General features: G+C 42.2%; 1 protein-coding gene across 4 annotated transcripts in view; it reads right to left on the bottom strand.

Annotated features, from left to right (window-relative positions):
• The window catches only part of KIAA0232 (KIAA0232 ortholog), a 238,094-nt gene that overhangs the window by 147,736 nt on the left and 67,650 nt on the right, over positions 1–22,708 (bottom strand). For all 4 annotated transcript variants that reach the window (XM_033949832.1, XM_033949813.1, XM_033949804.1 and 1 more), the window contains exon 5: positions 16,288–16,354. In XM_033949832.1, coding sequence (XP_033805723.1) covers positions 16,288–16,354 — 67 coding nt within the window. The remainder of the gene's footprint in view (positions 1–16,287; positions 16,355–22,708) is intronic.

Below are 22,708 nucleotides of genomic sequence, written 5' to 3'. Positions count from 1 at the left end.
CACCGAAGATGTATCTTGCGGTGTCAAAAGCGCCGGGGCCAATTTGGAGGAAGTTGCTGATGCCGGGGTCGATGCCGGTGGAACTTCCATAGCGGCACCAATAAGAAGCTGCTGCTGAATCTGGCGATTCTTCAAAGTTCTCTTTTGAAGAGAAGCACAGTGGGTGCACGTCGCAGCCCTATGGTCTGGACCCAAGCACTGAAGGCACCACTTGTGCGGGTCAGATAACAAAATAGGGCGTGCACACCGCTGACACTTTTTAAAACCCGGTGAAGGGGGCATGAAATGAAAAACAGCAGTAGCAAAATCGAAGTCCGAGGCTTCGATGGTGCCATCAGGCCCCGCCAGGGATGTCCGAAAAAGTCGAAAAAAATTGACTTTTTAAAAAAAAAATTAACAAGAATAAGAAAAGAAAAAGAACGTGAAGAGTTTCACGAAGAAATAAATTTGCGAGCGGGAAGGCGAAAAAAGGATTTTCCAACAGCCGTTGGAAAACACACGTCTTCTTAGCTCCGCGGGCAGGAAGGCACTCGCGCACGCGCGGTGCGGCCTAGCTAGAACTTTCTAAGTTCTTAGAGTGCAATCACTCTAAAATTGTCCATACCAGGGCTCCGTCGGTGCCGTCACCCATCAGTCAAGAATATGCTGCCTGCTTGTCCTGGGATAAGCTAAGGACTATCAAAAAATACTTTGACACAACATCCTTTAGGTTATTGGTGCAGTCGCTGATTCTATCTATCCTGGACTACTGTAACATCGTCTACCTGGGTATCCCACAAAAAACAGTAAAAAAAATTGAGATTAGTACAGAACACTGTGGTTCGCTTAATCTTCGGACTGAGAAAAAAAGACCACATTAGCCCCTATTACAAAAAATTGCACTGGCTACCACTGTTCAAATCTGCTTGTATCTGTTTCAAACAAATCTGGGGTCTAGCACCTTCCTACCTACAAACACACTTCATTCTACACAACCCCACATGAACAACCAGAAACAAAAACATCTTTGCATACCCAAAGATCACAGGCTGCAAATACAAATACTTCCTGGACAGAACCTTCATGTACCAAGCACACAGACAGCAATCCTGGCTGGGAAACTGCATAAATGAAGCCAAACAGCACTACAATGCATTCGGAAAATCAATTAAAACCACTCTATTCGACAAATTTATTGCCTAAACAGATGAGCTTCTCTCACTATGTTATTTCCCTGCTGCAATCCCTGATGAAATCTCAGGTAACTCAAACCTCTCATATATTCCTTCTCCATGTAATTCCAATCTCTTATGTAACATTTCTCTTCATGCATTCTGTAATTCTGTAACTCCAATTTCTTATGTAACATTTTATCCAGCCTTCTTTCAAATGTGAACTGCCTAGAAGTCGTTTGATTATGGCGGTATATAAAAATAAAGTTACTATTATTATTATATTCCTAAGAAGTTGAAACATTTGTGAGTATTGTGGACGCTTTGGAGGGAAAATTTCAAGGTATAAAAGAAAAATTTACCTCAGAATTGAAACCAGTTAAAGATAGTGTGGAAGGTCTTCTTCAAGTATTGACTTCTGGAATTGTTAAGGACAAAATTTTGCTAAACAGAAAAGTTGAACAACTTGAAAATTATAATCGCAGACTAAATGTGCGCCTTTTGAATTTTCCAAAATCTCTGGGAGTGACTCCAATGTTAAAAATGAATTTGAGATATTGAGATTTTCTCCAGAAAATAGGCCACCAGTGAATCGTATATATTATACACCTGTAAAGAAGGAAGTAGGAGCTACCCCAGAGGCAGAAGAAATGAATTTAAGTATAAAGGAGCCATTGAATATCACGGATTTGCTTTAAACCACAGTATCTGATACTTTTGAAAGAGCTACTCTACTAGTGTCGTTTGTTTTTGAGCAAGATGTTAACCTAGTATTAAGATTATATTTTCATAACTCTCAAGTTTTGTTTTATGGTTAAAAAAAAAAAAAAGTTTGGATTTAACCCAATGTTACCAGACAAGCACAGGAGTGAAGGAAATTATTCCTGGCAATGAGAACTGAAACAATGACTTTGGGTGCCTCTTTTCTTTTGGCCTATCCATGCAAATGCATGGTTAAATATCTTGGAGTGAATTATATATTTTTCTCACTGGAGCAGTAATGAGCCTCTCTGGATTGGAAGAAGTTGATAGTGGGGAATGTTTAGTTATTATGAACAGCAGTTTAGATAACGAGAACTTGCTGTTAAAACAATTCCTTTGTTAATATTTGTAATAAAAGTTTTTGGTCTTAAGGACAGCATGCAGTTCCAGCAATTCAGTATTTTGATAACCAAGCAGTGTAAAAACGTATGTACTTAACAGGTTAAATTCATATGAAAATTCAGTGATACAAGAGGACAAGTGATCATTTAAAACAGCTGACATTATGCGATCTAACAAAAGGTTTGACATTGTATCTTCGATTTTAACAACTAAAATTTGGATGATCAAAGGGCATAGTTAAAATCTAATCAATATATTCCTTAAATATTCTTTATGAAAGTTTATCTTTTTATAAAATAAACTTTTAAAACCAAACAAGAACAGGGAATGCAATTCTGTATTTTAGACTAAATCATAATCATTTTCAAGTTACATTGCACCATGGAAGTATCAAGTAAACTGAATTTGATTCAAGTTTTACATGACAAGCAAGCCAAGTGAATGACAGTGATGCAGGAAGAGAATAGGTCAACAGAACCAGATCATTTTAATAGCAAAACAGTTTGTCAAACAAGAGACTGAACTGACAGAACGCATAAAAGATTAAGAAAATTTATTATTTGCATGCTGAGCTTTGAGACCATATTCACTAAAACACATTTTTTTCAGAAATACACAGATTATCCTTATGAGTAAGCCATGTCCGAACCATGGAGATTGCAACACCCAGATGCTAGAGATTATACCTACTTCTCTTCGCCTCATGCTAGTTATTCTAGAATAGACTATTTTCTTATTTCTTCTTCTATGGTTCCCAACCTGGAAACATCGGATATTAAACCGATGGTTATATCTGATCATACACCGATTTCTCTCTCCTTGCAATGGTCTTCAATTTTGCCCACTAAATCTCCTATCTAGAGATTGTCTAATACCATTCTAACTGAAGACTCAGCTAAACTCAGGTTAGCTAATTTTATTGATGAATTTTTCCAGTTTAACAACTCGGATACCATAGAGTAGACGCTTTAACCATATGGGAGGCTTTCAAAGTTTCGCTCAGGGGTGAACTTATTTCTATTCAAGCTTATCAAAATAACCAGAACAAAAGGGAACTGCATACTCTTGAATCCCAAATTAAAAGTAAAGAACAAGCTTTTTATACTTCCAACGATAAGAGCCTTCTACCTGATATATATAGACTGAAATACTCATATAATATACTAACTAGTATAAAGGCTCAGCAAGATTTCTTTCTTACTTCCACTCAATATTATATGGAAATGAACAAATCTAGTAAAATGTTGGCGAATTAACTTAAAAGGAAAAGAGTTAAAGTGCAGATTCCATCCATTAAATCTGCTACTGGTCATCTACTCTCCTCACATCCTAATATCTCCACTGCTTTTCACTCTTTTATTCTCAATTGTATTCATCAGATTTATCAGTTTCTCAGTCTACTGTAAATGATTTTTTTGCTTCTTTGCAGTCTCCAAAACTTACTATGGAAGATTGTGAATCCCTACAAAATCCATTTGATATATCGGAAACATTAGCGTCTATTAAACACCTTTCCTCTGGGAAAACACCTGGACTTGATGGACTCACAGTAGAGTTTTATAAAGTCTTTCGAGATAAACTGTCTCCTATCCTTACGTCTCTTTTTAATTCTCTCAATTCTCGGAAGGTCTCTACCAGCCATTTCCTTGATGCCGTCATCACAGTTATACCTTAACCCAGGGGTGCCCAATACGTCGATCGCGATCGACAGGTCGCTCGCTCAGGCGACCCAGTCGATCGCAGAGCGGGTTCCCTTTTCCCCTTCTCTTTTTTCCCCTCCTGACTGGCCCACCTCTTGAAGAACGCCAGCCAATCAGAGTGCTGGCAGGGCGGGGTGAACGTCGGTGGCGTACCAATGGGGGGGCGGTCCGCCCCGGGTGCACAGCCGGTCAGGTCTGGGTCCTCCTGCCCTTCCTTTCCTCCAGTCTGCGCTCGGGGCTCGTGCCTGCCTGGTCCTGTGCCGCTGCCCAAATGGTGCTGTTGGTTCTCGTGAGACTCGCAGGAGTTGACTGCACCATTCGAGCAGCGGTGCAGGACCAGGCAGACGCGCTCCGGACTCGCGTCTGGATTTCACTTCCGGTGCAGAAGGCGGAGCCAGCCGAGCTGACACCATTCGGGCAGCACAAGTCCAGGCAGGCGCGCTCGGGGCTCACACCTGCCTATTACCGCCGTGGCAGATGGGGACTTGGGTGGCTGTCCAGCAGGGAAGACTGCCGATGCAGCGCTGGACCGCCAGGATTGCATCAAGGTACCGGGGGGTGAGGGGATGTTTAAAATATCAGGATAGCCATCTAGGGAGGGAGGGAGGGATTTTAAAAGGTACTGAGGGTGGGGAGATGTTTAAAATACCAGGTTAGCCGTCTAGGGAGGGAAGGAGGGATTTTAAAAAGTACAGGGGGTATGATTAAAAAAGGTACTGGGGGCATGGGGGATGGTTTAGGGTACGAGAGGGGTATGGGGCCTGCCTGTCACTAGGCCGGCCTGCCTGCCTGCCTGCCCTGTGCCCTGTCCCTGCCTAGCGGCAGTGGTTTGGTAGAGGGCAGGGAGACAGAAGGAACGAAGGGAAACAGAAAAAAGAAAGGGGGCATGAAGAGAGAAAAAAAGAAAGGGAGGCAGGGAGAAAGAAAGGGAAGGGAGAGAGGAAGAAATGGGGGAGGGAATGAGGTCCGGAGGAGAGGAAGCATACAGGCTGAAAGAAGGGAAGAAGAAGAAAGTGCAACCAGAGACTCATGAACACCAGTCAACAAGGTAGGAAAAATTATTTATTTTAAATTTAGTGATCAAAATGTGTCTGAATTTATATCTGCTGTCTATATTTTGCACTATGGCCCCCTATTACTAAACTGCAATAGCGGTTTTTAGCGCAGGGAGCCTATGAGTGTTGAGAGCAGCGCTGGGCATTCAGTGCAGCTCCCTGCGCTAAAAACTGCTATTGTGGTTTAGTAAAAAGGGTGTGGGGGGGTATATTTGTCTATTTTTGTATGGTTGTTACTGAGGTGACAGTGCATAGAGTCATCTGCCTTGACCTCTTTGAAAAAACCCCGGAATAGGAATGATAATTAACATTTTCTCAGCGTACAGTGTGCTTTGTGGTTTTAAAAATTTTTTTATTGTTGGTAGATCATTTTGATTTGGTCATTTTAAAAGTAGCTCACAAGCCCAAAAAGTGTGGGCACCCCTGCCTTAACCTAATAAAGATCCTCAACTAATTTCGAATTATAGACCTATATCCTTACTGAATACTGATTATAAAATATATACAACCATTCTATCACATCGACTTCAAAACTATATAAGTAAACTAATTTCCTCCCATCAGGTCGGCTTTATGCCTGGAAGACTAATATCAGATAATTCCTCTCTTTTCTTTCATTTAGTGTCCATTGCTCATTCTACCAAAGATTTCTGTCTAGCCTTATCCTTAGATGCAGAGAAAGCCTTTGACCGTGTAGAATGGTCTCACTTATTTCATACCCTTCACTGGGGTTTGGCTTTCCTCCTAAATTTATAGAATATGTCCAAATTCTTTACTCTAACCCTAAAGCCACTATTATCACCAATAATTTGTTGTCACCCTTCTTTACATTACAACGTGGTACTCGCCAGGGCTGTCCCCTCTCGCCATATCTCTTTAACTTAGCCCTTGAACCTCTTCTTCTTGCCATAAATTCAGATGTAAACATTTCAGGCATCCCATATAATAAAATGGAGTACAAACTCTCAGTTTATGCAGGCGATATACTTTTATACCTTACTAAACCTGGTAGTTCTCTCCCTGCTTTATTTGACCTTATACAAATCTTCTCTTTTTCTGGCTATAAAATAAACCAACAGAAAACTGAAGTTCTGCCTCTTAATACCCATACTTATCCTAATTCTGTTCAAGCATTTAACTTGCTTTAGTCACCATCAAAATTGAGATACCTTGGAATTGATTTGTATGCCTCTCTCCCTGCTACTATTCATCACAATAGTAATAATCTTGTAGGTATTCTTAAATCGTTAATTCAATCATGGCACCCTCTGCATCTTTCCTGGTGGGGTCGCATTGAAACTATTAAAATGGTGGTTGCTCCAAAGATCAACTTTGTACTTAGTATGATTCCGCATATATTTCCTCTTGCTTTTTATAAATTAATAGATAAACATATCTCCACTTTCTTATGGAATCGTAAACCTCCCAAAATCGCCCTTAAAAAATTGAAAGCCTCTAAGGATAAAGCTGGAGTTTTCCTTCCTGACTTCCTAACTTATCATAAGGCTTTTATTATACAACAAACGAGCCATTGGTTCTCTATTTCACATGATTATCTCCCCATTTGGCTTCAATTAGAACATGCTTTTTTCCAGACTTATCCAATATTAGCCCTTCTTTTAACATCAGATGCATTGCTGCCTCAAACGAATGCACTTACCTCTCAATCCATAAAATGCCTCTTAGAATTGGATGGTTTATTGGAACTCACTATTACCCGCTCTACCTATATTTCCCTTTGGCGTAGTTCGTCTATTCTGATAAATAAATCACCCATATTTTGGCCTCAGTGGGCCAACTTAGGTATAAGGTACTTGGCAGACATTTGTACTCCTTCACTACAACTCCTGACCTTTTCTGAACTACAAAATAAGTTCGCACTCCCTGCCATGGCTTTTTATCAATGGCTTCAGCTCAGTTCCTTGATCAAAAAGTCCAAGCTTTTACAATCTAAATCTATAGGGATGCCTACCATGTTCACTTTGTTTACCAAACTCTTGTCCACTGGCCACATTGCATCACACATATACAAGATTTTTATTGACCTTAACTTCAACACTCACATTACTGTACAGAAATCGTGGGAAGTAGAATTAAATTGAAGTTACACGATAGACAATGGCAGGTAATTTGGTCTAAAATTCTCAGAATTATTCCCTCCGCCAATTCGCTACAATCCACGTTCTTCTTCCATCACAAATCCACATGGACTCCTCAAAAACTTCATGTTGCAGGTCTATTGTCGTCTAATCAATGTTGGAATTATTGCCTGGTACATTAATGTATGTAATTTTTGAATGTTCATGTCTAACACAATTCTGGTCGGATATCTGGTCCGTTTTACAAAAAATTTTCTATTTACATGTTGACCTTACACCCAGCATAGTCATTTTAAAATCAGAAGCTCCTTCCCTCAACCTTCCATCTTCCCACCGTGATCTATTTAATACGTTGCTTGTCATTGCATTACGTCTTGTCTTATCTTATCTAACTGGAAATTGTTTGACTCTTTGAATGTACATTTTTGGTTCCAAGCTGTTCTTTTGCAACATACGACGCGAAATTCTGATTTCTAAAACTATGCCTTTATCCACCAAAGTTCACACGAAATGAACTACCAAGACTACCTGGACTCTAAATAGTCTTTTCTTTAACAGTGTTTTACTTTCTTTCTCTTTCTCTATCTCTCTTCTTTTCTCCTTACTTTGACCTCTGGGGAAACTATCTCTCTCTTTCTTACATATAGTTTATTATGTCTTTCTCCTTCCCTTTTCCTATCAACCCTCTCCCTACTCCCCTTTATCTTTTTCTTCTTCTCCTTCTCTTCCCTGTTCTTTCCTTCTATGTTATTGAATCATTGTACAACTATTTTAATACTACACTATATGCCCGTCTAATATATTTCTTTATTGTTGTAATCGGATTAATGTAAATGTTACTATTGACTCATAGTTTCAAGTTTATGATATTGATACCTTAGTCTTCCCTTTTGTATAATTGACAAAATTTTCAATAAAATTTCTTGGGGGAACCCCCCCCCCCCCCCTAAAAAAAAAAAACCCAAAATTTTTTTCTCCTGTTAGACCAGTGTATCGCAAACTGTGTGCCTTGGTACAGAAGAGATTCCGGGGGTGCTGCCAGGGATTCAAGAATGGATGACTTGTATGTGAGAGTCCATCACTGATGGCACTAGTGCCTCTCCATCTCTCTGCCCCCCTAGTTTACCTCTGTAAATATTTGCCAGCACAAGAGTTCAGGGCCGCATCTGGAAGCCTCCAAACATGCGCAGATAGCACAGTTACTTATCGTAACAGGTGTTATCCAGGGACAGCAGGCAGCTATTCTCACATATGGGTTACGTTATCAAAGGAGCCCCGATACGGAAGCCTCGCAAACAGACTTGCTTGTAGAAACTAGAAGTTTCGAGTCAGCCGCACCGTGCATGCGCGAGTGCCTTCCCGCCCAGCACAGAGTGCGTCTCCTCAGTTCAGATAGCTAGCAGAGAAGCCAACCAGGAGAGGTGGGTGGGTTGTGAGAATAGCTGCCTGCTGTCCTGGATAACAACTGTTACGGTAAGTAACTGTGCTTTATCCTAGGACAAGCAGGCAGCCTGTTCTCACATATGGGTGACTTCCAAGCTAACCAGAATGGGATGGTGGGAGTGTTGGCAATTTAGGAGAACAAATTTTGTAATACTGTCTGGCCAAAATGGCCTTCCTGGCTGGAGAAAACATCCAGACAATAGTGAAAAGTGAAAGTATGAACTGAGAACCAAGTAGCAGCCTTGCAAATTTTCTCAATAGGTGTAGATCTGAGGAAAGCTACTGAAGCTGCCATTGCTCTGACCTTATGGGCTGTGACTTTACTGTGTAGGGGTAATCCAGCCTGGGCATAGCAGGAGATACAAGCAGCCATCCAGTTGGAGATGGTACGCTTAGAGATAGAATGTCCCAACTTATTTGGATCAAAAGAAACAAAAAGTTGAGGAGCAGTTCTGTGTGGTTTGGTGCGTTCCAAATAGAAGGCCAAAGCATGTTTACAGTCCAGAGTATGAAGAGCTGATTCTCCAGGATGAGAATGAGGCTTTGGAAAGAACACTGGAAGAATAATGGATTGGTTGAGATGAAATTCTGAAACCACTTTAGGTAGGAATTTAGGATGAGTACGGAGAACCACCTTGTCATGATGGAACACAGTGAAAGGTGGATCAGCAACTAAAGCTTGCAGCTCACTGACTCTTCGATCAGAAGTGAGGGCAATGAGAAACACCACTTCCAAGTGAGATACTTCAGATGAGCCATAGACATTGGTTCAAATGGAGGCTTCATCAATTGAGTAAGAACAACATTGAGGTGGTTTGAGAGGAGGTTTGACATTGAAAAGTCCTTTCATGAATCTGGAAACCACCGGATGAGCAGAAAGGGGTTTTCCTTCAATAGGCTGATGGAAAGCAGCAATTGCACTGAGATGGACTCGAACCGATATAGACTTGAGGCCAAAGGTGGATAAGTAAAAAAGGTAGTCTAAAACAGAAGATAAGGAGGAATGTTGAGGCTCCTTATCGTGAAAAAATACACCACGTAGAAAATCTAGTCCATTTTTGGTGATAGCATTGTCTAGTGGTAGGCTTCCTAGAAGCCTCTAAAATGTTTCTTACAGATTGAGAAAACTGAAGAGGAGTTATGTTGAGAGGTACCAAGCTGTCAGGTGTAGAGATTGCAGGTTGGGATGAAGCAGAGATCCCTGACTCTGTGTAAGCAGAGATGGAAAAAAATGGTAGAAGGTATGGCTCCCTACTGCTGAGTTGAAGGAGAAGGGAGTACCAAGGTTCTCTCGACCACCGAGGAGCAATCAGAATCATGGTGGCATGGTCATTCTATAACTTGACAAGTCTTGAGAATGAGAGGGAATGAAGGGAATGCATACAGGAAGAGATTCATCCATTCCAGAATAAAAGCATCTGCCTTGAGGCGATGAGGAGAATAGATCCTGGAGCAGAACTGAGGCAGTTTGTGGTTGTGGGGAGCTGCAAAGAGATCTGAGGCGTTCCCCACTGTGAAAAAATGTGATGAAGAGGCGAGGAATGGAGTGTCCATTCGTGAGGTTGCAGAAGATGACTCAAGTTGTCCGCCAAGCAATTTTTCACTCCTTGGATGTAGACAGCTTTGAGGAAGGTGTCGTGGCGGATTGCTCAGTCCCAAACCTTCAGAGCTTCTTGACAACGGGAGGAAGAACCCGTCCTTCCCTGTTTGTTGTCCGTCCGAATGAGGACTACCTGATCTTGAAGAAGATGTTGAAAAGCTTTGAGAGCCTTGAAAATCGCTCTGAGTTCCAACAGATTGATGTGACACTGACGATCCGTACTGGTCCAGTGGCCTTGAGTACGGAGATCATCGAGATGAGCGCCCCAAGCGTAGGTAGAGGAATCTGTTGTGAGGACCTTCTGATGAGGGGGCGTTTGAAATAGCAAGCCTCTGGAGAGATTGGAAGAGAGCATCTACCAGTGGAGAGACTGTCTCAATGAAAGAGTGACTGCAATGTGTCAAGAAAGTGGGTCGCAAACCTGTATCCACTGAGATGCCAGGGTCCACTGAGGAATTCTGAGGTGAAGTCTGGCAAAAGGAGTCATGTGTACTGTGGAGGCCATGAACCATTATGTGTCTCGCTGATATGGAGGAGCGGGAAGACACTGTATGACAGAGTTGAAGGAGGACTTCCAGACGTTGCTCCGAGTTAGATAGTATCCAGAACAGCTCCGATGAATTTTAGATTCTGAGAGGGTTGAAGTTGGGATTTGGGAAAGCTGATTTCGAATCCCAAACTCTGTAGGAACTACGTAGTCCTTTGGGTCGCTACAATAACTCCTTGAGATGTTGAATCTTTGATGAACCAGTCATCCAGGTAGGGAAATACCTGAAGTTTCAAGTTTCAAGTTCCAAGTTTGACCTTTATTTGATGAATCGCTTATAATAACATCTAAGCGATGTACAGTAATAAAAACCATCAGAGTGTGGTAATACAATTAATTTACAATAGTTAAACATAAGACAGACAAAATTAGACGAACAGGGGGGGTGGGAAGGAAGGGGAAAAGTTACAATCTTGTTCTTTGTTAGAGAATAACATCAAAGGGGAAACACATTAGGTACTAAGGGGTTAGAAAGAATATTGGACCTAAAAGGTGCTAAAAGGTGGAATTTCATATGTCAAACGCGTCTTGAAATAGGTAAGTTTTTAAAATTTTCTTAAAAACAACGAGGTCAGTTTCGTTTTTAATGAAATTTGGAAGGGAGTTCCACAATAAGGGGGCTTTTACAGAAAACATATCATTTCGCCTAGTACCTATAACTTTTAATGAGGGGACTGAGAGCAATTGTGAAGAAGAAGATCTAAGAGAACGTAAAGTTTTGTGTGGGACAATCATTTTAGCAATATATTGAGGTTCATTGAAGGTTAAAGTTTTGTAAACCAGGAATAAAATTTTAAACGTAATTCTATGGGTTATAGGAAGCCAGTGTGATTTAATTAGTAAGGGGGTGACATGATCGAATTTCTTTGCGTTATGGATTAGTTTGATTGCTGTATTTTGGATGATTTGGAGGCGTCTATTTTCTTTTTGGGTTATATTAATTAGAAGAGAATTGCAGTAGTCCAGTTTGGAAATAATAAGTGAGTGAATTAAGATATTGAGGGATTTAGTATCTAAAAATGTGGAGATTGAACGTAATAGCCGTAGTCTGTAGAAGCATGATTTGATTATTACACTGATATGATCGTGATAAGATAGTTCTACATCAAGTGTTACACCTAGGATTTTTAGCTTAGGTACCGGTTCTATAGAAATATTGTCAAGTGTGAATGGTATTTTTTGGAATATATCTCTTTTCCAAGTGAAAAGCATGGATTTGGTTTTTTGAGTGTTTAGAACCAGTTTATTATTGTTTAGCCAGTTTTTAATTTTTTCTAGTTTGTCATTGATAATTTTTATTTCTGCAGAGTTTTCTGGATTGAGAGGGTGCATCAGTTGAATGTCGTCTGCATAAGAAAAGGTTGTAAATCCTAGTGACTGTGACATGGTGATGAGTGGGGATAGAAAAATGTTGAATAGAAGAGGAGAAAGTATTGATCCTTGTGGAACTCCAAAAGATGAGGGGAAAAATTCGGAATAGGTTTCATTGAATTTAACTCTGGAGAGACGATCCGATAAAAAGGAGGTTAGCCATTGTAAGACTTGGCCCTCTATTCCTAGTGATTGTAAACGATTGAGAAGAATTTCATGATCATGGTTTCTGAGAGCTGCGGCTACCACTACCAGGCACTTGGTGAACACTCTGGGAGATGAAGCCAGGCCAAAGGGCAGCACTCTGTATTGATAATGCAGATTCCCCACCCGAAATCTGAGATATTGGCGGGAGGCCGGATGAATGGGAATATGAGTATAAGCCTCCTTGAGATCCTGAGAGCATAACCAGTCGCTCTGATCTAGGAGGGGATAAAGGGATGCCATGGATAACGTGAAATTTTTCTTTGACTAAAAATTTGTTGGGAGCCTTGTGATCTAGAATGGGCCGCAGATCGCCCGTCTTCTTCGGAACAAGGAAGTAACGGGAGTAAAACCCTCTGTTCTGCTGTTCCAAAGGAACTGGTTCGATGGCATGGAGACGAAGCAGAGCTTGAGCTTCCTGAAGATAAAGGGCGATCTGGGATGGACTGGAAGGATACTCTCTTGGAGGAAGCTCTGGTATCTTCCCTGATGATTGACAGCACCCAGAGGTTGGATGTGATTGTCTCCCATCGGTGATAAAAATGATGAAGACGACCTCCAATAGGGGGAAGATAGCTCAGAGACAGAATGGTGGAGGTTATGCTCTGTTTTAACAGTCAAAAAGGCTGCGTAGTCTTAGGTGCAGCAGAAAGTTGAGATTTGTTGCTTCTGATTCTGCTGTTTCTTGGGAGGAGGGCGAGTGTAAGGAGCCGCTCCCGGAGCAAAATGTCTCTGGTAAATAGGAGGAGGGCGTGCAGGCTTGGCAGGAGCTGGCTTTGGCTTAGGCTTAGCTTTGGCTTAGGTCTGACAATAGAAGCAAAGGATTTTTCATGTTCAGACAATTTCTTGGTGGCTGCCTCAATAGATTCATCGAAGAGGTCATTGCCTGCACAAGGAATATTAGCCAAGCGGTCCTGAAGATTAGGATCCATGTCAATGGTACGAAGCCAGACAAGGCGGCGCATTGCTACAGAACAAGCAGCTGCCCTGGCAGACAACTCAAAGGCATCGTAAGAAGACTGAAGAAGATGTAATCTGAGTTGTGATAGAGAAGCTATGACTTCTTGAAATTCAAAGTGCTTTTGAGTATCTAAATAACTGAGAAATTTAGGCAAAAGAGCAATGAGGAACTCAAAATAAGTGATAAAATGGAAATTGTAATTAAGGACTTTAGAGGACATCATGGCATTTTGATAGATGCGACGTCCGAATTTGTCCATAGTGTTCCCTTCCAGGAGGAACGGTAGCATAAACCTTGGAAGGAAGGGACCTTTTCAAGGATGACTCCACAAGTAGGGATTGGTGAGATAACTGTGAATTCTCAAATCCTTTGCAATGGAGAGTTTTATATCTGGAGTCTAATTTGCCTGGACAGCTGGAATGGCATAAGGAGTCTCCAGGCATCTGGTAAAAGTCCGAGACCAAAGCTTGCGAAGAGGAAGGTCCAAGTCAATAGCCATCTGATAAAGAAAAGAGGAGAAAGATAGCTGATCCGCCAATGCCTTGCCTCAAGAAGGACTCGAGGTCGTCGAGGCAGCCTGGGGCAAAGATGAAGTTTTGGCAGGAAAAAAGGCATCAAAAGAATGGGGAGACTTGGACGAAGCAATCGAAACCGCTGAGTCCTCGAGGTGTGGAAGTGGAGATCTCGATCGAGGAGTTGGTGGTCTAGTAGAACTGGAAGGTGTAGATCGAGGCTTAGTTGAAGAAGGACTCTCTTTGGAAGAAGAGCTATGCCTGGAAGCATGCCTTGAGGAAGGCCTCGATCGTCGGTGAGAATGGTGCTTGGAAGCAGATCTCGAAGATCGAGGAGACTTCGCCCTCGATGGAAGCAGTCGATGCCACCAAGGAATGGATAGGGCTGGAAGCTGTGGATCGAAGCTCCAGAGGCTTGATGGAGGAACCTCGATGCACTCCCAAAGGCTCTGCTCCTTGTATGGAGTGAGGATTCCTGTCAAGGTACTTGCAAAGAATCTGCTCCTTGCTTCACTTGCATAGATGCCAGACCAGACACTTGCAGAGACTCTGCTCCCTGCATAGAGTGTGTAGGCTCAGACTGAGGCATAGGAAGAGGCTCAACCTCGCTGGAGTCTGCAGAATGCCCGGGCTGGATTAGAGTAACAAGCTTCAGTCCCATATTAGTGAGGAACTGAATGAATTGCTTCTCTAACATGGTCTGGAAAGAAGCCGGCAAGGATGGATCCGCGTCTGAAACTGGACCACCTGCATTGGCTGGAGGTTCCACAGAGACAGTGGAAATGTGCTTCGACTTGGAAGTCTTAGGCACCTTAAACACCACTGCTGGAACTTTCTGCTGAGCTATCTGACCTGACGATACAGGGGAAGATACAGCAGACGTCGTTGAGGAAATAGCCGCTGCAAACAAAGGTCTGAAACTCCTCAAACATTTCACAGCTGAAAGAATTCTGCATTGAGGGGTGGGCCAAACTTTCCTCAGACCGATGTCAGAGACTGGAAGATGGTTGCAAGAAGCGTCTCACTAGTTATTTGAGCCAAAGGAGGTAACACTAGCTATTAGGGTGTAGGGTGTCCTTATTTATTCCTCAGTTAGAATACACATTTTTGTAGATATCTTTTGCTTCATGAGTAAATCAAGGAAAATTTCTGTTGCAGGTTGTTTACCTGCAATTACATCACTTTCTTTTTCAAAGATAAATTTTAAAAAAAGATTTGACATCGATATGTGAATATTTCTTAAGAAAGAATTGAATATTTCATGGGGTGTCCTAATTTTTTCACTTGACTGTATATCCTGTCGCAGGGATATCTAGCAACATAAATTACTTCACTGGATTCACAAGTTGTATTATACTAAAACTTCATTGTGAACTTGATTTTATCCCATTTGAAAGTATGCACTTCATCTGTAACTGCACAGATGGAAAAATGATTACATTTTGAATGTCCTCCCACATCATCTCTTTTTACTGTTCATACATCATCTCTACTAAGTATATCTGCCAAATCTGTGTTCCTAGAAAAAGATACCATATATTGCACTTGCAACAAAACTGGGAGCACTTCTAATATTTACCGATGTCGTTTCAAAATAGATGCCACAACCTTCGAGGATCAACTGTACTGTAATACACATTGGGCAGACATAGAAGGCAAAACATTGTCACCAGCTTTATTTTGTAGAAGCAGATCACGATTATTATGTAAAGCCTGCTTATAAGCATTGTGAATTGTCCAGTGAGGATAACCTCTGTCTTGTAGCTTTTGTCCCAATGCAACAGCAGCTGTGAGGATTTTTCATGATCTTGCTGGCTTCTGATTGGTAAAACCATCCCCTCTTTCTGAGTTGTGGGTGTAGCAGTCTACAGAACTTCCTCACTACAGCAGTTTGAGCACATTTTTGACTGCCTTTCTTCTTTCCTGAAGCAGCATAAATTGGTGAAACAAGGCTCTTGTTGAAGGAGGAAGATTTGAAGTAGCCCCAATGCTTGACTGGATTACAGATGTGTGTTTTAACAGTGTTGATTCATGTGTGGATTGCTGACAGCATGGTTGCAACCGTCTAAAGCTAAGTACTGTTGGGGCTTTTTTCTCAATTTTTCTTACATTTTTCCTTTTGTTTTTGGGGATTTTTGTATTTGCTATCACATTGTGTTTGCCTGGATTATTTTGGGGCAATTTTTGAACTTATTTCTACTTGACCATTGAGGTTAGCCAAGGTTTTTCTCAGGGGGTCCTTTGAGCACTCAAGTTTTTTTACTTGGTTTCCCTCTCTGTCAAAGGAGCCTATGATTTAATTATCTGAGCCCTTTGTGGCTTGTTGTTCTAGCTGTGTTAGTTGTCTCAGCTAAATGTCCCTAGGCTCGTTTAGTAAATAAAACAGTTCTTGTTCCCATTTCTAATCTTGGCTAAACATATTCTGTCAATTACAAATTTTTACATTCAGTAGTTAGTTTTGACAGTAACACAGATTTTTGTAGTACTTTGTGATAAAATTACATGAAACAGAAAGCAAAATACAAAGTAAATATTCTTACCTTCTTTACTCTGAAGGTCTTTCAATTTAGAGCACAGCTCCTCCACTAACATTTCAATTCCAGAGCTCTATATTAGAGGGAGAAAAAAATACAATGGAAATGCATCAAATGTTTTCATTTTTTTAAAAACTGATCACAACGGTCAAACACAAACATTGGGAACTATACTAGTGGAATACTGTACTTTGGTAGGAAAGGACAAACACCATATTGTATAAATTATGGCCTAGCAGTTTTATTATCTCTATTTGGGCTTCCCATTTAATCCCAACCAGCATCTCTTGGGCTACAGTACTGTAGAATCCCAGTTAAACGGTATTCAAATAACTGACAAAAAAAAATTGCCAGCAACACACAAAATTGACTCCCACGCTCCTCAGACAACATCAAAAGTCATGTTCCAGACCCAACAACCCCATCCCTCCCTACCTTCAGTTGCAGAGGAAAGGCCCTGTTAGGACTGACCAGAAGCAGCCTGATTACGGTGCTTCCTCTGCTCACTGGCTGCTGCTACTGCTTCAGATAAGTGTGTGTGGGAGTTGGGGGGGGTCAGGACCAGCTCTGCTGCTTTGGGTAGGGAAGGAAGATTGTTGTCAAAACCGGATCTGCTGTTTTGGGTAAGAGAAAGAAGGAGGTTGTCAGGACCAGCTGCCTGCTGCTTCAGGGAGCTAGAGGGAGGGGCGTAATCCAGCTGCCATGGATGCTGGACCCATAAGTGTGGGGGTGGGGAGAGGGTCATGGATACTGCAGGGTAAAGAACAGGGGAGATGGATGCTGGACCCAAAAGTGAGGAGAGAATGGGTTAAAGAATGATTCAGAAAGAAGGGAAGAACAGATCTTAGACCTACATGTGGGGGTTGGGGGAATAATAGAGTGAAGTGGGAAGGGAGACAAAACTATTTTTTACAGTAACTCTCAAGCAACCAGAAAATGAGATTATGTACTTACCCTGGTAAGCTCTTTTCCAGTAGATAGGTGAGACATTCTAGACCAGTGGTCTCAAACTCAAACCCTTTGCAGGGCCACATTTTGGATTTGTAGGTACTTGGAGGGCCTCAGAAAAAATAGTTAACGTCTTATTAAAGAAATGACAATTTATAAATCTTTCCTTTTGGCTAAGTCTTAATAATAATAAAAATGTAATTTATAGCTAAACAAGTATGTTAGGTTTTGCTGAAGAAATTGATGATATAGCACTCATGGAATTGGCATACTAAGGGGAAATACCTTGATAAAGCCCCCTGGGCATAACATAGCCTATGTTGGAGTGAAGAACCCCTGCTATGCTCCATGAAAGAGATGAGTATTTGATTTAATTTAAAATAGAAATTTAAAATATAACTATAAAATAAATTATAAAAAGTAGACCGATAAAGATTTTGGTGCTAACAACGCTGTGAATGAAATTTACACACAGCCTGCACTGCTGAGGTCTTGAAGTGGGATAGAACTGAAACTACCTAAGGTTGTTGGTGTTTTGATATTTATAGCTAAAGACATATGGTCAAGAAACTGTTTTATTTTACTTTTGTGATTATGATAAACATACCGAGGGCCTCAAAATAGTACCTGGTGGGCCGCATGTGGCCCCCGGGCCGTGAGTTTGAGACCACTGTTCTATGTGCCAGCTGCAGAAGGAATCCACTCTGGATTTTTCCTTTTGCCTCTGCTTTACTTCACTGGGTTCCTTAGCACCCAAGCACTGAGAGCCACCAAATAAATGTGAAGTAGAAGCACCTGTAGCAAACAGGTTTAGAAACCATTGTTCTGCTCAACAAGTAAAATGAAACAAAACAGTAATGTTAACTGCCAACAAAGGCTTCAAAGGAGCTCAGAAACTATTCCCATATAAAATGGAAAACAGAGTTACTTACCATAACGGGTTTTATCTGGGGACAGCAGGCTGATATTCTCACATTATGGGCGACATCATACACAGAGCCCGGTACGGACAGTCTAAAAAGTGAACTGTTACTTTAAAATGTTAAAGTGCTTGCGACTATCCGCACCGTGGGGGAGTGAAGGAGAGAGATATGCTAAACCATGGAAGGGAGGAGAGAAGGAAAGGAGAGGAGTTACACCAGACCACAAGAAGGGAAAAAGGGAAGGAGAGAATGCTGTTATTTGGGGTTTTGCCAGGTACTTGTGACTTGGATTGGCCTCCGTGAAGATGACATACTGAGCTAGATGGACCATTGGTCTGACCCAGTAAGGCTATTCTTATGTTCAACTTCTTATGCCTTCTTGCCTGAAGAGGCTTGCAGTACCTCAGTTCTGTAAGCAATCTAAGAAGCCAATTTGGGGAGGAGGGTGGGATGTGAGAATATCTGCTTGCTGTCCATGGATAATACCCGTTACGGTAACTGTGCTTTATTCTAGGTCAGTAAGCTCGGACTCCCTAACTTACTGCAATGGGATGGAGAGAGAGTTGGCCATTTAAGATAATACATTTTGTAACACTGCTTGGCTGAAGTGACCATCTCATCTGGAATAGGAGTCCAGGCAGTAGTGAGATGTGAATGTGTGAACTGAGGACCAAGTAGCTGCTTTACAGATTTCATCAATGGAGTGGAACACAAAAATGCAACTGAAGCTGCCATAGCTTATACCTTATGTGCTGTCACATGACCTGCAAACTGCAGCCCAGCCTGAGCATAAAGGAAATACATGCCGTAAGCCAAGTGGAAATAGTTCTCTTGGTTACAGTGCATCCCAACATGTTAGGATCAAAGGAGATGAACAGCTGAGGAGATGGTCTGTGTGGCTTAGTCCTTTGTAAGTAATAAATAAGCCAAGGCTCGTTTGCAGTTTCTAAGGTATGAAGTGCTGTTTCACCATGGTTAGATTGAGGCTTTGGAAAGAACACTGGAAGCACAATTGATTGATTTAGATGAAATTCTGTAACTACCTTAGGCAAGAATTTAGGATGGGTGCGGAGAACTACCTTATCATGGTGGAAAACTGTAAAAGGTGGGTCCGACATCAAGGCTTGAAGCTCATTCACTAGACGCGAGTGATAAAGATTAAAAATACCACTTTCCAAGTGAGATACTTAAAATGAGCAGAGGACATTGGTTCAAATGGAGGTTTCATCAACCTAATTAGAACATTATTAAGATCCCAAACCATTGGAGGCGGCTTAAGATGAAAAGTCCTTTCATAAACCTGGAGACAAGAGGATGCTCAGTCAGCGATTTATTGTTGACCGGAGTATGGAAAGCACTAAGAGCATTGAGGTGAACTCTAAATTAGAGAATGACACGGGGAAAAAATCTGTCCCCGTCACCGCCCCGTCCCCGGACCACCATCCTCTGCACCGCCCTGTCACCGTCACCCCTTTCACCGCCCCGTCACCGTCCCCGCTGCATCCATATAAGCCTTAGTACTGTAATATTTAGCTTATTCCTTTCTTATAAATCAAAGTTCCTACTGCTGAACTAGAGAAAGAGATGTTCAGCTGGCAGGGCTTTGTTTATAAATTTTTATCAACACAACTAATATACTATTTTATCCTAAAGCAAAAAATAAATAAATAAATATAATTTTTTTTTCTACCTTTGTTGTCTGGTTTCTGCTTTCCACATCTTCTCATTCAATTCCTTCCATCCACTGTGTGTCTTCTCTCTGTGTCTTCCATTTGCTGTTACTGTGCCTCTCCCTTCCCCCCCCCCAAATTGGTCTAGCAGCCATCTTCTTCCCTCCGCTCCCCCATAGTCTGGCATCTGTCTTCTTCCCACTCTGTCTTCCACCTTTCCCTTCGGGGTCTGTTCCTCTCCACCCTCCTTCAATGTCTGTCCTATTCCTTTCCACCACCACCCTTCCCTCCCTCCTTTACCATCTGATCCTTTCTACTACCCTTCAGCTCCTCTCGCGTGGCCTATCTATCTACCTTTCTCCCTCTTATTTTCATGGCACGTTACAATGTAATTTGTGCAAGCCACTGGAGCCTGCGAGCTCGGTCCCTGTCCCATCCTCACAAACCATTGCGCTTCTGTGCTCCTATTTTCTCCATTTCTGATATCTCCCCTATGTATCTGTCATTGCCCCCCCCTGTGTCCATATACCATCCCCATGGCATGTCCCCTTTATGTCTTTGTCCCTATGCCCCATGCACATAATTTCCCCTCTTTCTGTTACCTTCCTGTGTCCAGATTTCCCCTATCTTCCTCTTCCATACCAGTGTGTCTCTTCTTTTCAACCCCATCTAGCTTTCTTCCCTCTTTCTTCCCCCCCCCCCTGCTTCTAGCATCTGGCTCACCTGCCTGTCCTTCCCTTTCTTTCCTGCTGTGGGTTTTTCTTTCTGTCTTCATCCCCTTGGCCCAGAATCCTTTTCCCTTTCACTCCCTCCTTCCAGTTTGAGCCGGGAACACGAGCGATCGCACGGTCCCCGCAGCCACCACCCACCTGCCCAATCGATCCTACTGTTTAGCCAGCTCTCTCCCTTCTCCTCACCTTAGTTTGTAGGTTTTGTTTTTCCGCGACCTGCGCACGCGCGGCTGCTCTGTGTTCAATCTTCTGCTCTGCTGCAACTTCCTGTTTCCAGTTGCGTCAGAGCAGAAGATCGAAACTGAGCAGCAGCGGGTGCGCGGCTCTCTGATAGCGTGCGGGTCGCCAAAAAAGAAAACCTACAAACTAAGGTGAGGAGAAGGGAGAGAGCTGGCTAAACACTAGGATCGATTGGGCAGGCGGGTGTGGGCTGCGGGGACCGCGCGATCCTTCATGCCTCACGGGGCGGTGAATGGCCTTGTCCTTGTCGCCGCAGCGACTGCTAGTTTTCGTTCCCCGTTTCGGCGGGTCACCCGCAGCTAAACGCGGTGGCCGCGGGTAAACCGCCACTGTGTCATTCTCTACTCTAAATTAAGTATAGTAGTTTTAAGACCCGAGCTGGATAAGTGAAGTAGATAGTCCAATACAGAGGATATGGGAGGATGCAGCATCAAGATGTTGAGGATCACACCATGCGGAAAACCATGTCCACTTCTGTTGGAAATGAATTGGTTTCCACAAGCCCTTTCTGATTACCTTCTGGCTGTCCAGATCTTACCTCTGCCTCAGGAAAATGCAGGGTATCCTAAAGTCTTTGAGGAGAGGGAAGGGGAGCTTCCAAGGTCCCCACAACAGCAACAAGGGCATGTGGAAACCAATTCATTTCCAAAGATAGACTAAGGGAGGTCCTGCTTCAAAATCAAGGAGTTCAAAAAGTTCAGTATGAGGTTCAATCCTTCTGTTTCCATTTTGATGGCACAGCCTGTCCCATCTACCTTATGAAGCTAGTAAAAGATATACTTTCTAGCAGCATAATCCAGCTTCTCAAAAGTTTCCAGAGTAATCTCTGCTGGGCAGTCTTTGCCAGGCAGGCTCCACTGGATGATGTCACCCATCTGTGAAGACTTCCTATCCTGCTTGTCCTCTAAGAAAGATATTCTGAAGACAGAATAGTTACTCAAAAGTGAGCAGCATCCAACCAAGCCCAGGTGAAAAAGTTCACAACCTTCTCTAAACTGAGTGTTGTCTAGCATAGTCAACTACATATGTATAGGTGGGGTTTTCTGTACTAGCCTCCTCAGAAGGGACCTCAGTTTCGCATAAAAGCTTAATGTTAGGAGAAGCCAACATCTTGGGGTTTTACGAGGACTAATATCCTGATGTTATCAGAACACTTATTACAGCAAAACATCTTTAGTTTTGGAGACCCGAATACATGAATGGTGAACAAGTATTCTCTATAGAAAGTAGCCATCTGCTATTCAGATTCATATTCTGCTTAAGTCTATTTCTTCTTATCCGATTCAATAAAATACTGATATACTGTACATAAGCTTTAAAACTACTTACAACACAAGTCACAAAGTCTTACATAAAATTTTGGCACAAACCACGCTTACAGTTTAATTCCATGCCTAACAAAAAAATTTTCTTGAAGTACGAGTATGGTAAAATTATGGTCTTACCTGTTAATTTTCTTTCCTTTAGAAGCAGCAGATGAATCCAGACTAGTGGGGTATAGCTCACATCGACCAGCAGGTGGAGATAGAGAACTGATTAACAGTTGGCCTTAAAGCCTGGTGTTCCTCTTGTTACTTCAGTTATGCCTTTTGCCCAAGCAGCCCGAAAGGAGCATGAGCATCCACAAAACTTCATTCCAGTAGAAAATGTGCCCCTAAATAATACAATTACCAACCATATCCCAACTGAAACCATAAACAAACACCCTACACCCATACAGTGCACTTGGGGAGGGGCTCTGGATTCATCTGCTGCTTCTAAAGGAAAGAAAATTAACAGGTAAGACCATAATTTTACCTTCCATAGCAAAGCAGCAGATGAATCCAGACTAGTGGGATGTAGCAAAGCAAACTCAAACCGGGTGGGACGCCAACGCCGCCTCCGCCAGTACCGCAGTGCCAAAACTTGCCTCCGC

The sequence above is a fragment of the Geotrypetes seraphini genome, chromosome 1 (genome assembly GCF_902459505.1).
Source record: "Geotrypetes seraphini chromosome 1, aGeoSer1.1, whole genome shotgun sequence".
NCBI classification, from domain to species: Eukaryota; Metazoa; Chordata; class Amphibia; order Gymnophiona; family Dermophiidae; genus Geotrypetes; species Geotrypetes seraphini.
The sequence above is the reverse complement of the archived record's forward strand: the minus strand, read 5'-3'. Positions and strand labels throughout refer to the sequence as shown.